A 12918-nucleotide genomic window follows, 5' to 3' on the forward strand; every position below is an offset into this window, starting at 1 on the left:
CTTACACATTCTTCTGAACCGCTTATTTCTGGATCGGGTCTGCTTAACGCTACATGCCTTGTGGAGAGCATTCCGGGCTTTCCGAACGCTCCTTGCTTACAACCGCCTTACGCAGCTTGGTGGCTGTTTTCCAAATTTCATTTTTGTTCTAAGGGTACAATCCCATTTCAAGACAGTTTGCAGAAAGTCGCGTGTCACGTGCTGACTTTACCAAAACGCAACAAGAGACTGATTCACCATTGGGGTTTCACCGTTACTCAGTTCTAACACACGCTGAGAGATTCTTCTAACTGCATCACTGCCAATCACGCCACGATTACATCAGCAGTGACAGCAGCGTCCTCTGAAGGGGAAAACGATCCTCTGAAGCAGAGACAAGCAACTGAGCAGTCTTTTTAATGTCAGAGGGACAGCAGCAAGAGACACACCTACACACACAAAAAAGCTCACCAGCTTTGTTATGTCCTGACCCTCTTCAGCAACACAGAACTTCTGACTGCTGTACTCCTTCACCTATTATTCCTGATGCAAGTTAAAAGGAAATTAAAGCAAGATAACAGAAAGTAAGCCTCATTCCACACCCATGAATACATTAAGCTACCTGAACATGGATTTCAACCTCCTCATGTGTAAGTAGTTCTTGAAGGCAATCCACTGCACCTTGCTGCCAAAAACTGCCGATCTGTTGGGTGAAAGCAAGAAAATCGCCACACGTTAAGACGCTGACACTAAGCCTCACACCATCCTCAACACAGGGGCATGAAAATAGGCGACTATCATTGAAAAACTTGGTTGAAAACACCCATCACTGGTTTGAGTTGTCTACAACAGTTTAAACGTTACCTGCTCTTTGGGACACTAAAACTTTCCGTGCGACAAAGCCCACCAGCCAGTTCAGACGTTGAAGTGGCTTAGAAAGAGACTCTGCTTGCCAAGGCTGACCTTTACCCCAGGCATAACAAGGTCTGTGTGCACAATCACCCAAAGCAGAACCCAAAGACACAGAATTACACTCGGAGATAACAGACAACAGGAAACACAGGACACTTTAAAGACTTCTGTGTTTCCCTGCAATATCTGTCTGCGTCCCAACCCGCAGGCCGATAAGCCTGTCTGTCTGAATCTATCCGTTGAACTGCTCCCAGCAATAAAAAGGTTTTCTTTAAGAACAAGTTCAAAAGTGACCCAGTCGTTTCAGTAATTCACCTTTACTAAATGCACCATTCAAATGGGACTAAGGTGTGATGACACCCGAGAACGTTGTTTACATACCAATTACCGACTAACAAAACCCCTAAACCACTCACTCCCATGAGCTGAGCAGCGGTAACAGAGGGTTTCCCTCACAGCTACCTGCAGAATGACAGAAACGCTTTTGCAGGACTTGAAGACTGACAATTTTCTGGCTATTCTGCATTAAGAAATCCAGGCCCCCCTTCTTCTCGCTGCTACTGCAAAACAAACTACCACTCCTGAGTATCATCCTGCCAACTACCGCAGCGTCCCCTCTCACAAAGATTTAATTCCAAGGACAGCTGCTTCTGAAGCACGGTCACTTCATAAAGTAATCCAGCAGCTCCTGGTAAAAGCCTCCCTTGCTGAAACCATCCTCCAGCTGTTCTCCCCATCCTCGCAGGCAAGAAAACACGCCAGCAACTAGCCTCAACCTTGGTGGGACTCAACAGCGTACCAGTTTCAGTAACTACCAGCTAAAACCTCTTCCAAGTCACCGTTGCTCACCGGTACTGTCTTGTGGAGCTCATAGGGTATGCAAAACGCAGGAACACCAGCATACAGCGCGGCTGGATACAGAAGACACGGAATAACCCTCTCCATGTAACCATGGTCTATGTACTGTACCTATAGGAAAAGAAAAGCTTTCCTGAAATAATTCAGTCAAGTTTACTCAGAGAACACGTTCATTGACAGCATTCACTTCTCTGGGGGAAAAAATAACGGTCTGCTGAGAGCAGGTGATGTGATGAGGTGGAAATGAAGGAAAGGATTAAAAAACCGCTATGGCAGGTCAGAAGTTCACTTTCCAAACTTGTCTTGCAAGAGACCCCACGTGTTGTGCAATAACCCACAGCAGTTTAGAAGTGAAAGACATGAAGAATGCGTGAACCAGGCTGGAGTCAGACTTGCAAATCTACGTTGAAAGAGGGCAAGCAGACTCAAGAGTTTAGGTAGGATTAACTGCTCATTCGAAAAAGGAGCTCTGTACCTGTGCAGCAGAAAGCATTCAAAACACACAGCCAGCCCCGACTCTCTGGGTGGGGGGAAGCTAAACCCAAGTATTTTCAAAGCGTTCCACACATGGTAACAACAACAGCAAAAGAAGAAAAAACCTGCAAGGGATTACTTACAGGGGATCAAGGGGAGCTTTTTACTTAAGAACATTTATCATCACCAGGAAAACTACGGGAAAGATTGTGACAACTGAGATAGGTACGTAGAATTCATCTTTAACAGAAACGTTAACATCCGGACAGTTACCACACTTTTAAGCAGAATGAGCATCTGGAAAGTCAAGTCAGCTGAATGAAAAAAAAGGTGTGATCATAAACTGACGGTAGACGACTGGATTATTTGCCTTTTTTTTTTTTTTTTAACATACACGTGCGCCTGTTCATACGCACATGCCCCCTGCCCCCATATAATCAAACTTACCTGGAGACAGGCACTGCTGAGTCCTACAACTCTACCTCGATACCACATGGCATCTGGTCCTCTTACAACACAAGCTTCTCCCTTTGCCCAGCAGTAGGGTTGCAGAAGACCAAGGCACTGGAAGTTACTTTGTATGTCAGTCATCAATTGGTTTAGTGCCGTTTCTGGGGGTGGGGGGAGGAATAAAAAAAATCAATTCAAAACAGTCTATAACATAGTAGTGCAAATGATTTCAGTCACCAAACCCCAGCAGATTCAGGTGAAGACCTGTATAAACAGAAACCACACGTGCTGCTCCAAAGAATATTTTCCAACACTGATACAATCTGTATGTTCGATGTCCAGCATATGCAAACACGCTACTGCTCAAAACAAAAAGCAAACTGCATTCTAATTGGGAAGCCATTAGTATTTCTGGACTCTCATCTCAGAGAAGGAGGGTCTGTAAATTTTGCAATCGACACCTTGACAGCACTAGTACAAGAGCCTCTCCATGACCAATGCAACAGATTGCCAGAGACAGCAGCAGGACACCATGAACCACCACCAAACACACGTCCGGACGACCCTCTGGAAACCGGGAAACTGGGTAGTGAGCTCACGCGGAAAGGGGAAAGTCCAGCAGTAGCTGAGAACCAGGCTAACTCCCAAGCATCTTTAGGCCTGCACCTTCCTCAACAGCGGCAAAACGTACCACCAGCTCCGCGTTCCAAAGCCAAGCACTCGCTGCTGCACCCCAGACTGCCCAGAGAAGAGGTGAGTAACCCGCCTGTCGAAGCGCTCGGGCCTCCTGGATTTCTGGGGCGGACGGAAGGAGGGGAGAGCCCGTTGGGGTGGGTGTCAGGGCACGGCAACTCCTCCGGGGATCAGGGTTTCCTCTGCCAGGGAGCTGCCGGAGCTCTCCCCACCGCTGCAGCGCAGGGGGTGCACGGGCATGCACCCCTTGCCCCCCCCGCCAAAGGCCTCATCGCCTCCCAACAGCAATCCTCCCCAGCAGGAACCTTCCAGAGCCGGGCTCTGGCACAGGACGCGCACACCAGCACACAGAGCTGCCATGTTCCGGTGCACCCAAGCCAGCAGATTCACAGGCACAAACGTATTTTCTTCTCTGGAACCTTACCGGAGGATTTGGGTATTATATAAATAGTTCCATCGCATCCAACGCAACTCACTACAGCTTGAAAAGTCTTCGCTTCAGGTATAAAGGGGGGTTTATAGATTTCACCCATTCCTGAATGACGCTGTGACACACGTGTTTTACACGACTGTTCTTCACTCTCTGAAACAGCGATGTGGTCCTCCAGAGCAGCGCTGGTTTTCACACGTGCCGTTTCTGAACCGCAGCCGTCCAGTCGTGTGTTCCCTTGCTCTAAATGTACTTTAAGATGTTCCTTGGAGACTGAGCGAGCCACACCAGCTTTATGAGTTCTAGCAGGTTCAATCAAAGCATATCAACACATTAACTGGCAAAGAACTTGAAAAGTGCAAAAGAACAAAATAACAGAAGTCAAAACCCAAACACACCAAGATGGCAAATGCTTGTTAAAATACTGCCCAACATCTCATCTACCAGCTGAGAGAACTGAAACGTGCACTGGGTACAACTACGAACGTTATAATCCAAGTAGTTCACTGCAGATGGAGTTCAGCTGCCACATGTGCTGTAGAGGACAGTGCAAACTTCTGGTTTACTCATTAGCTTATCACAATGCAAATATGAGAGTCAGAAAGAACATAAAAAGGAAAGTATCCAAACCTCCTGTTTTGAAAAGCCAAACCCTTTTTAACAAGCTGCTCTGCAATATCAATCAATTCTCCTGTTTCATCTTTGCAAAGAATTTTCACAGGCAATGCACCAGCCACATCCCTTTCCTGGAGAAAATGAGAGAGATCGACAACATATTACACTGTGCAGCTCCGCTAACTACTGGCGTTTTCCATTGTACTGGTACTGGCCGCCAGTCAGACGTCGTTGAACAACTGGTGCCCACATCAGAAGACAAAAACCATTTGATCTGTGTCACAGTTCCCATCGTTTTACCACCTGTTCTAAACAGGTCATTTAAAAAAAAAAAAACAAATCACAGCACAAACCCTTGCTTAGTCCCTCAGCTCTGTCACTTGCATGAGCTGCCAAACACCAGTTTTCCTCCAGCAGGAGCTTTAAGCCCACTTGTAACCACCTGTGCTCACCAGTGCTGTCACTTCCAGACACACTGTAAAGCCTCGCTGGCAGCTGCCAACGGACACTGAATCCATCAACCCCCACAATAATTCCGTTTTGTTTTACCGGTGCAAGCACTCAGTGACTAACGATGCTCGTACAGCATCGGACTCGTTCTTTCCATTTCCGAGCAAACTTGAAAGCTAATAGAGTGGCTGCTGAGACTGTTCTCCTCAAGAACGTGAGCATCTTGCTCACCTGTCCATAAAAGCTGTCAGCATCCAGTGATCCCAAAGATGTAAATATTATTCTTCAGTAACTAAATGTAGCTCAGACTCTGTTCTTTCCGCCCCGGGGGCCAAACTGCTCTAACGCACCAGGGAATAACGAGAGTAAAGCAGAAAACAGAAAAAGCCCCTTTCTCCCCACAGCAAACACCACCTTTCTCCCCACAGCAAACACCACCTTTCTCCCCACAGCAAACACCACCATCTAAGCAAACTCCATTCAGGACTTTTTGAAGAGTAACAACATTCAGAAAAAAGAAATAAAAAACTAAGAGACAACCTGACAGAAAGTTTACAAATCCTGCTGGGTTTGGTTACAAACCTGTAGGATCACTTTGACTCGTGCCCCAGCTAGGTAAGAGGATAAACACTCGCATGCTGTTGCTGTCCACTGCGGGCTTCCACCTGCTGGTCTGACACAGAACAATCACGATCCCTTTAGTACAAGAGAAGTTGGCATCTCCTGAGCTTAACCACAAACCCTGCCCTTTACTCGGCTTTTGAATGTTTTTTGAAACTGCCTGAACTGTCAGGGGGAAAAAAGACAGTTTCCATTACAGTCAACAGGAAAAAGAAATGGTTATTCATCTCTGGATCTACACGACAGGAAGAATTCAAAAATCTAACCCCAAAACTTCAAAATGAGGAGCATCAGGAGGTCCAGAAGGATGACGCCTGTCTGAACAGAACAAAGGAAAATCCATATGTCATCTGCAAATTGGCTTTTTATATTCATTCAGAGAACAGGTTTTACAAACATGATTATTTTTTCTTCACAGCACAGACGGCACATAAACAAAGGCACGGGACGATACCCCGGTTCTCTGACCTCCTGCATGTTTTCACGAGACCAGATTCATCTCAAACTCTGAGACAAGGAAAAAAAGCACTCAGTGCAGTCAGAAAAACCTCTACCATCTGCCCACTATTTTAGAATTCATCCTATAAGTATGCTTTCTTGCTTTCTATAGCCCCGTTTCTGCTTTACTGGTAAGTAGCTCAACCCTTCGGAAAAAAAAACCCTTTTAATAGAGCAAATCACAGCTGCCATCCCGTTTCTTCTTTATTCAAAAAGCAAAGCCCATCCAAATCCCAAATAATCAGTGCTAACACAGAAAAATACTAAGTTATGGCATTATTAGGTGTCTAAGACTGCTACTCCGTATAAGGAAAGGCTACCTTATATCTGCCAAGGAACATTCTGTTGCCAATGGCCTAATGATCTTCAGATTTTCCTCGAGTCTTCTTAGACAGCTGATATCCACTGTTTTTTCAGCTCCAAAATCATAAAGCATTACCTGTTACAGATAAGAAACACAACAGAACAGAACAAAACCCCCCTCTCACTCTTTGCTGTAAGGAACAGAATTCAAAGCATGCCTGAAGAGGTGAACAAAATTCAAACAAACAGTACCAGGATTCACTGAGTGGCCTTTGTGCTGAAGTACTTCCTCACACAACACCGGTGACCACCGCAGCGGGCCGAGAGGACAAAACACACACAAACATGCTCAAAGGGGGTCCAACAACTTTACAGGGCATGTGACTTGAGTAAGAAAAGTTCTTCTCCTGTGCTCCAGTTACGCGGGTGCATTTCAGTTTGTAAACCCAGGAACGGCGGAACAGCTCCTCTCCACCCCCCGCTTTTCACTCCGAGGTGGTTAAAGAGCTGCTCGAGGGCTCTTTGCCTCAGAAAGCAGGTGACACAAACCACAAGTAGAGAAGGTCCCACCGCTGCTCCCAACTACCACCACCCACGGGCATCAGCTGATGAGGGTGGAGAGAACCCATGGCAATCCAGCCCTGGATTATCTGCAGGATTAAAAAGCCACTCTGACTTTTGAGGCAAGTGGTTATCTATTCACAAAATGCCTCTTCTGGTGCTCCTCCCTCTTTTCAAATGAGCGCAACAACACGCCTGTTTAAAGCCGCCCTGTGGGAGAAGCTCCCGGGGAAAAGGTTACCCCTGCTCGGCCCAGGGCGTCACCGCCCGTTTAGGGCCCAAGCAACAGCAGGACGGCATGGGCGCTGGGGTGCTGCTCTCCCTTCAGTTGGCTCCCTCGTTTACTTTGGATGAAGCGTGAACTACTGGGACCCTCAGGCTCACACAGCTGGAATCTAAGCTAAACTATTAGGCTGCAGCTTGGGAATCTGCCATGGTGCAAAGCATCGCGTAAACACCCGCACAGTCAACCTCCTGAGCCCTCCGCCACGGCCGGGCCCCTGCTACAGGCACCTGCGCTTTGATCAGACAGAAAGCTTGTCTGCAGCAACGCACAACAGAACCCGACCTCTCGACAAAAGCAGGAGGCTGGATGAGACTGTATTAACACAGAAGTAAGCAGCAGAGATTTGACATTATTTCAATCAGCGCACGCTTACAACCTTTAGAAATCAAAGCACGAACCCTCCCCCGGCAAGAGGCTTACCTCTGCACAGCTGTCAGGCACAGTCCTGCTTACTCGACCTCTCTGCCACTGTTTCACCTCACAGCTGTAAACAGCACAGTGCGTGCCACGTTCCCACTTCACGGGCTGGGGCTGGGATTCTCTGTAGGTGGTGGCCATCTTCTCCTGCAAACTAACATTCAAGGAAACCACGTTTCTAGTGGCCCAGTTTTGTCCGGCGAATGAAGGGGTATTTAGCCCACCACTGCCCAACTAGCACACAGGACAGTCTCAGTGACCGTTTAACAGACACACAGTATTGTTGTTTTTCTTCATGACATGTTAGAAATACCTGAAGTGGAGCTCCCAAACACATGCCGTACCTAAACACCTGCCAAAGGCAGGCGGATGGATACACCATGTCTAGAAAAGGCCTTCAGACTTTCCTAACAGCCTATTAGAAGCACCTGGAAAGAACGAACTTGACTGAAGCTCTACAATGCAAGATACCGGGATTCTTTAGCAAGATTTCTAACACGGGAACGTGGAGGAGAAAAGAAAGAGCAGAAAGATTTAATCTCTTTCTGGACAGTGTGGCATTTATCAGGCCCCAACATTTACTACACTAGAACTGACCAGAAATAGGAGTTCAACATGTGCTTAATTTGGAATCCCAAATATTTAATAAAACACAACATAGTGCCAATCTGCCTTCTGGCCCTAGACTTTCCCCAACAAAGCCAGGGGAGCCCACAGCACCAGAGTTTGCTCTAACTACACTTCACCAGTTTGTCCTAAGAATGCTTTGGATTTCAGTACCTTTTCAGTGTCCTTTCTGATGACAGCCACTGTAGAAAGATTTTACTGGGAGATACAACATGACTAATTCTCGCTTGTAGCTCCTGCTTAGAAAGGGATTTGAAATCTCCTCCGTCCATGGACTCCACGTCTCTAGGATTTAAAGCTTCCGAGGCTTCAGGAATTTCTAGAGGAACATCCCATATTTCATTGGGCCTTACACCAGTACTTTCAGGGCACCTGTAAAGAGCATAAAGTCATTGGAACGGGAAGTTTAAAGCCATTTGAGACAACACAAAAAAGAGCTCAACCAACAGTTCAACATGACGGGAATCACTCAACGCGGAGAAGAGCGAAGAACAAGTAACTTAGAAAAGCAGACAAAAAAAGGCAAAATAATTTCTAAGTGCTGAAACACTTGGGAGAGTACCTTGCTTTTATTCCCCTTCAGAAGGCATCCTTGCACGTTCTGCTGAGAGATGGCAGCACTACACAGTCCAGGCTGCCAGCAGAAAAGCAAGCCTGACACAAACGGACTGCTGAACATTCACGTTTGCGTCTGGCTTAAAAGACATCAAATGACCGACATCAAGCTTCTGGGAGATCAGTGTTGTCTCCGAGTGAAAGCTGCAACATTCTGCTTCTAAGATGTGTAAGTATTCCTTCCAGACGTGAAGATGACGAACGTCAGCCAAACATTTACCTTTCTAGCGGTCCCTGAGCATACAAACGCACCGCAACCGGTGCCAGCACTGTCCTCAGCAGAGTCCCGAGTGAAATCTGGTCATGCAACACCTTGACGAAAACTTGTTTAAATGGCCTGAACCGGATAGAATAAAGCCCAGCAGCAACCCAGAGGTGGCTGGTAGGTACTTTGAGCCACAGCCCGGCTCAAGACAAGCCTGTGTGAGCTGCGCCAGCTAGAGCCGTAAGAGACTGCAGCTCCAACAAAAAGCTGTGAACACAAAAGAACTGGCTTCTGGTAACCACCGCTGACCAAAGGAGACGGCAAGCGTGAGTTTAACTGTGGGCACTGCTGGGCCGCCAGGAAGAAGCTCTGTTCTCGGAGATCTACCACCCGTCTATGCCTTCCTTCACGGGAAGGAAACAAACTGCTCTGGCAGAGAGAAATTCCCTGAAGCTTTGACTCACCCACTGCCCACTGCCCCACAGTTATTTCTGCAAACCTGCCTGGGGCAGGCGTTTGGAAACCAACGGGTAAAACAGCCGCCTTGTAGAACCAGGGAAGAAAGGAACACCAAAGCTCACAAGCAACGCTTGCCGTGTGTCCAACCAGCCTGAACTGGGAAACGGACAGAGGCAACGTGCCACAGAGAGCTCTCCCAAGTGAAGCACACGTTACGAGTCCTCCAACACCCTCTCTAGTAACTCCAGTACAGCAGTATCACTGCACACCCATCAGCAAAAACCATCTGTTTGGAATGAACTTCAGGCTCCAAGGTTGCTCCCCGGAATTCTGCATGGACTACTTCCTATCCCAACGCAAGAGCGAGGTGACTAAGGTTTGCTGGCCAGCAAGCCAGCTTCAGCGGAGCTGTGCTCTCCCGCTTAGAGTCTCTTCTACCAGTTCAGGGCTGGCCTGGGCATCCCCCAACAACAACCTTAAACACGGAAGAGTAATCCTAACGGGAGCCGGTGGCACCTCTCCTTTCCTGAAGGGCAGAAACGCCAGGGAGAGAGAGGAGGGAACAGAACAGAGGGAACAGAGGGAGAAGGAACCAAGGTCAGGAGAGCAGAGGGTATTGGGGGGGCAGAGGCACGCTCCTGAAGGGACCGAGGCCTGCGGAGGGCCTGTGCTGAAGCACGGGAAGCAAAGAGCACGGAGGAAGGAGCAGCGGGGAGAAACGGCTGGTCCTGGCCCCAGCCCCTGCCCTGCCCATGGCCTCACCGAAGGGACTGAGGGGAGCCGGGGCATCAGGGGAGGAGAGGGGCTTGGAGCAAACTTGCGCTGGGAAAGGGAGAGGGGGCTGCTGTAACTGTTTGGGTACAATGCTTGCACCAGTCTTGAAGGATTTATGCTAATTAGCAATAAACTAAGGTAAATTGAGTCTGTTTTGCCCACAACAGTAGTCAGTAAGCAACTTCCCTGTCTTCTGTCAAGTTGACCCATGAGATTTCTTGCTCCTCTTTCTTCTGTTTTCTCCCCAGTCCAACCAAGGAGGGGGCAGTGAGCGAGTGACCACAAAAATCCACATTAGGCAAGCCACCAACTTAGGCACTTACAGTAAAGTCACACGGCTGCTTGTTTGCAGCTGCCACACAATAAAACACCCCAGTGACAGTGACAAAACAACTCTGCTGTTCAGGTTTCAATAAAGCTCCTTCACTTGACAAAAACCTGACTGAAAAGCGTGACCGGTAAAGAAAAGTCTTCCTAGGACTTAGTCGTATTTCTGAGCTAAGAGACGAAAATCCACTTACTTACTTCCTCCTGAAAAAAGCAAATTCAGAAATTCCCTTTCGGAATCAAAATTTTCTACACAGCAATCTTCTTATTCTCATCCCTATTCAAGAGTTATTCATGAGAGAGTAATGACTGTTTTTCACAAACACAGCCCACGGATTAGCCTTCCAAAAAGCCAACAAACTAAATGCAGCCCTGTCATCTCCTTATCAGCCCCATCTCCCCCAGCAGGCTTCCCAACCCTTCTGTCTGTGGCTGTCACAGCTGGTTACCTCAGTACTTCTTCTCCAACAACAGACCTTCCACAGAGACGACTCACCTCAGCTGCAGGTCCAACACACAAAAGGGGTATTTCTTTCCTTACTACAAGGGAAGGGGAACCTTCACAATAACCAGTTTGGGAGGACTGGGCACTTAAGCACACTACAAGTACGATGCAGACATTTCATCTCCACCTTCTCCATCAACTACAATTCCAATACATGACATTGGTCAAGATTCAGCTGGAGAACTCGATCACGCCAAACTGCAGAGTTACACTCTGTAACTCACATCAGCTGAGGAATGTGACTTGTCATGAATTTATCACAAATGTGGTAAGTTACAGTCACTGGAGGCGACATATTAAAGCCAGAAACTTTACTACACAAATTCAGTATCTCCACATACTTTACGTTACGCACAGAGTACTTACCCAGTTACGTAGGACGCCAGGTCTTCTTTAACTAGCTGGCAGTTAATACTAAAGATTCTTCCAGGAGGAGCAGGGGAGTCCACGAGTTCAACAGACAAGATGTTCTCCTCTAAAATTTCTGTGAATGAATAATATAAACAGAACTAGAGCCACCCAATGACAGTATAAAGACTACTGACGGCTTTGGAGGCAAATGGTACTATAAAAGACAGAATTCTGTAAAATGACGTTTTGTTTATAAAGCAATTGATTCTGAACATCAACAAAATGCAGAGGCTTAGCTTTGCACGTATCTACAAAATTTAACTTCAAATACACCAATAATTACACCATGTTTTTGTACAAAAAAGCCAACTGCTACATGTCATTTCATTTATGAGATGGGCTCCAAACCACCATCCCCCAGGCGCTGAAAAATAACGAGCTACAGGTTAACAATAAATGGTGTTGAGAAAAATCCTATTAAGGCATAGATGTGTTAGCTGAAATTCCTCTTGCTTGTTTCTTCTTTTTGCGATGCTTTACAGCGGCAGCGATCCCACTCCCAGCTACCAGTAAAGTCAGAAGAGCAAAGGACAGCGAGCACTTCTGGAAACAGGCCCCTCTTAATAAACCAGGACACTTATGTCCCTCAAGGCTGGTGTGGTCCGTAAGAGGAGCCATAACCAGAGCTTTTGTCAGCAGTCATCATCTGTTAGGTCTCCTCCAGCTGGCTCATGGTGAGATACTCTCACTCCAGGCCACCTGTCACAAGTACGAGCACAAGCGCTTCCAACAAACACTATCTAAAACACGAGAGTGCATGTTTCAACGTTTGAGTCAATTCAATCATACTGAAATAGAAACTCGATAACTTACCAAAAATTGAACACAGCAGGATTTTACCTTCAGTCATTTCTCCAAATCTTGCCTTGGCTTCTCTGTTCCACTCGTCTGCCCCTTTGCAGGGCTCAATGCCAGCCAGCCTGCACCTGATCGCCTACAGGAGGACTCAAGTTATCGATCTCTCATCACGCACCAAGGCCGTCTCACCACAGCCCCGTCACAGCCTCTGCTTTGCGCTCACGCAGGACAGCGAGACAGCGTGACCTCGGCTTCTGCTGCCACGTCACCGCCATTTGATTGGATCTGAATTAAACACACACACACTATACAGACACCTCCTCACCCCAAGGCAGCCTCAGATTTCATTTAAAACTGGATGAAACTGGATGATCCAAAACAAATTAAACGGGTTTTCAATGTGACAAGGAACTGGCTTAACATTTTATTTACTTCTGAACGTTAACAACCCTCGCCTTCCTCTTCCATCCACCCAGATTCTGTTTATTTTGAGTATTTAATCCAGGCGAGCTCTAATTTACCTTTTCTGGAAAGCTCAGAAACTCCTTTTTAACTCTGCGTATGTCTTTAAGAGTTAAGGTGGCAACATTGCCAAAGTCAACATATTTCACCAAAACTGCTTGATGACTTGGCAGCCCTTCAAGAAAAAC

At 47.0% G+C, this 12918-nt stretch overlaps 1 protein-coding gene across 1 annotated transcript in view; it reads right to left on the reverse strand.

Moving 5' to 3' along the window:
* Positions 1-592: 592 nt before the first annotated feature.
* The window catches only part of LOC147413073 (RING finger protein 17-like), a 63703-nt gene continuing 51377 nt past the window's right edge, over positions 593-12918 (reverse strand). The window contains exons 11-22 of the mRNA XM_086480700.1: positions 12790-12905; positions 12284-12404; positions 11426-11543; positions 8328-8546; positions 7551-7701; positions 6301-6419; positions 5444-5534; positions 4427-4542; positions 3791-4098; positions 2671-2834; positions 1741-1860; positions 593-682 (exon numbers count right to left, since the gene is read on the reverse strand). Coding sequence (XP_086336826.1) covers positions 593-682; positions 1741-1860; positions 2671-2834; positions 3791-4098; positions 4427-4542; positions 5444-5534; positions 6301-6419; positions 7551-7701; positions 8328-8546; positions 11426-11543; positions 12284-12404; positions 12790-12905 — 1733 coding nt within the window. The remainder of the gene's footprint in view (positions 683-1740; positions 1861-2670; positions 2835-3790; positions 4099-4426; positions 4543-5443; positions 5535-6300; positions 6420-7550; positions 7702-8327; positions 8547-11425; positions 11544-12283; positions 12405-12789; positions 12906-12918) is intronic.

Source organism: Leptosomus discolor, unplaced genomic scaffold, assembly GCF_034619465.1.
Source record: "Leptosomus discolor isolate bLepDis1 unplaced genomic scaffold, bLepDis1.hap2 HAP2_SCAFFOLD_130, whole genome shotgun sequence".
In the NCBI taxonomy this organism is placed as follows: Eukaryota; Metazoa; Chordata; class Aves; order Leptosomiformes; family Leptosomidae; genus Leptosomus; species Leptosomus discolor.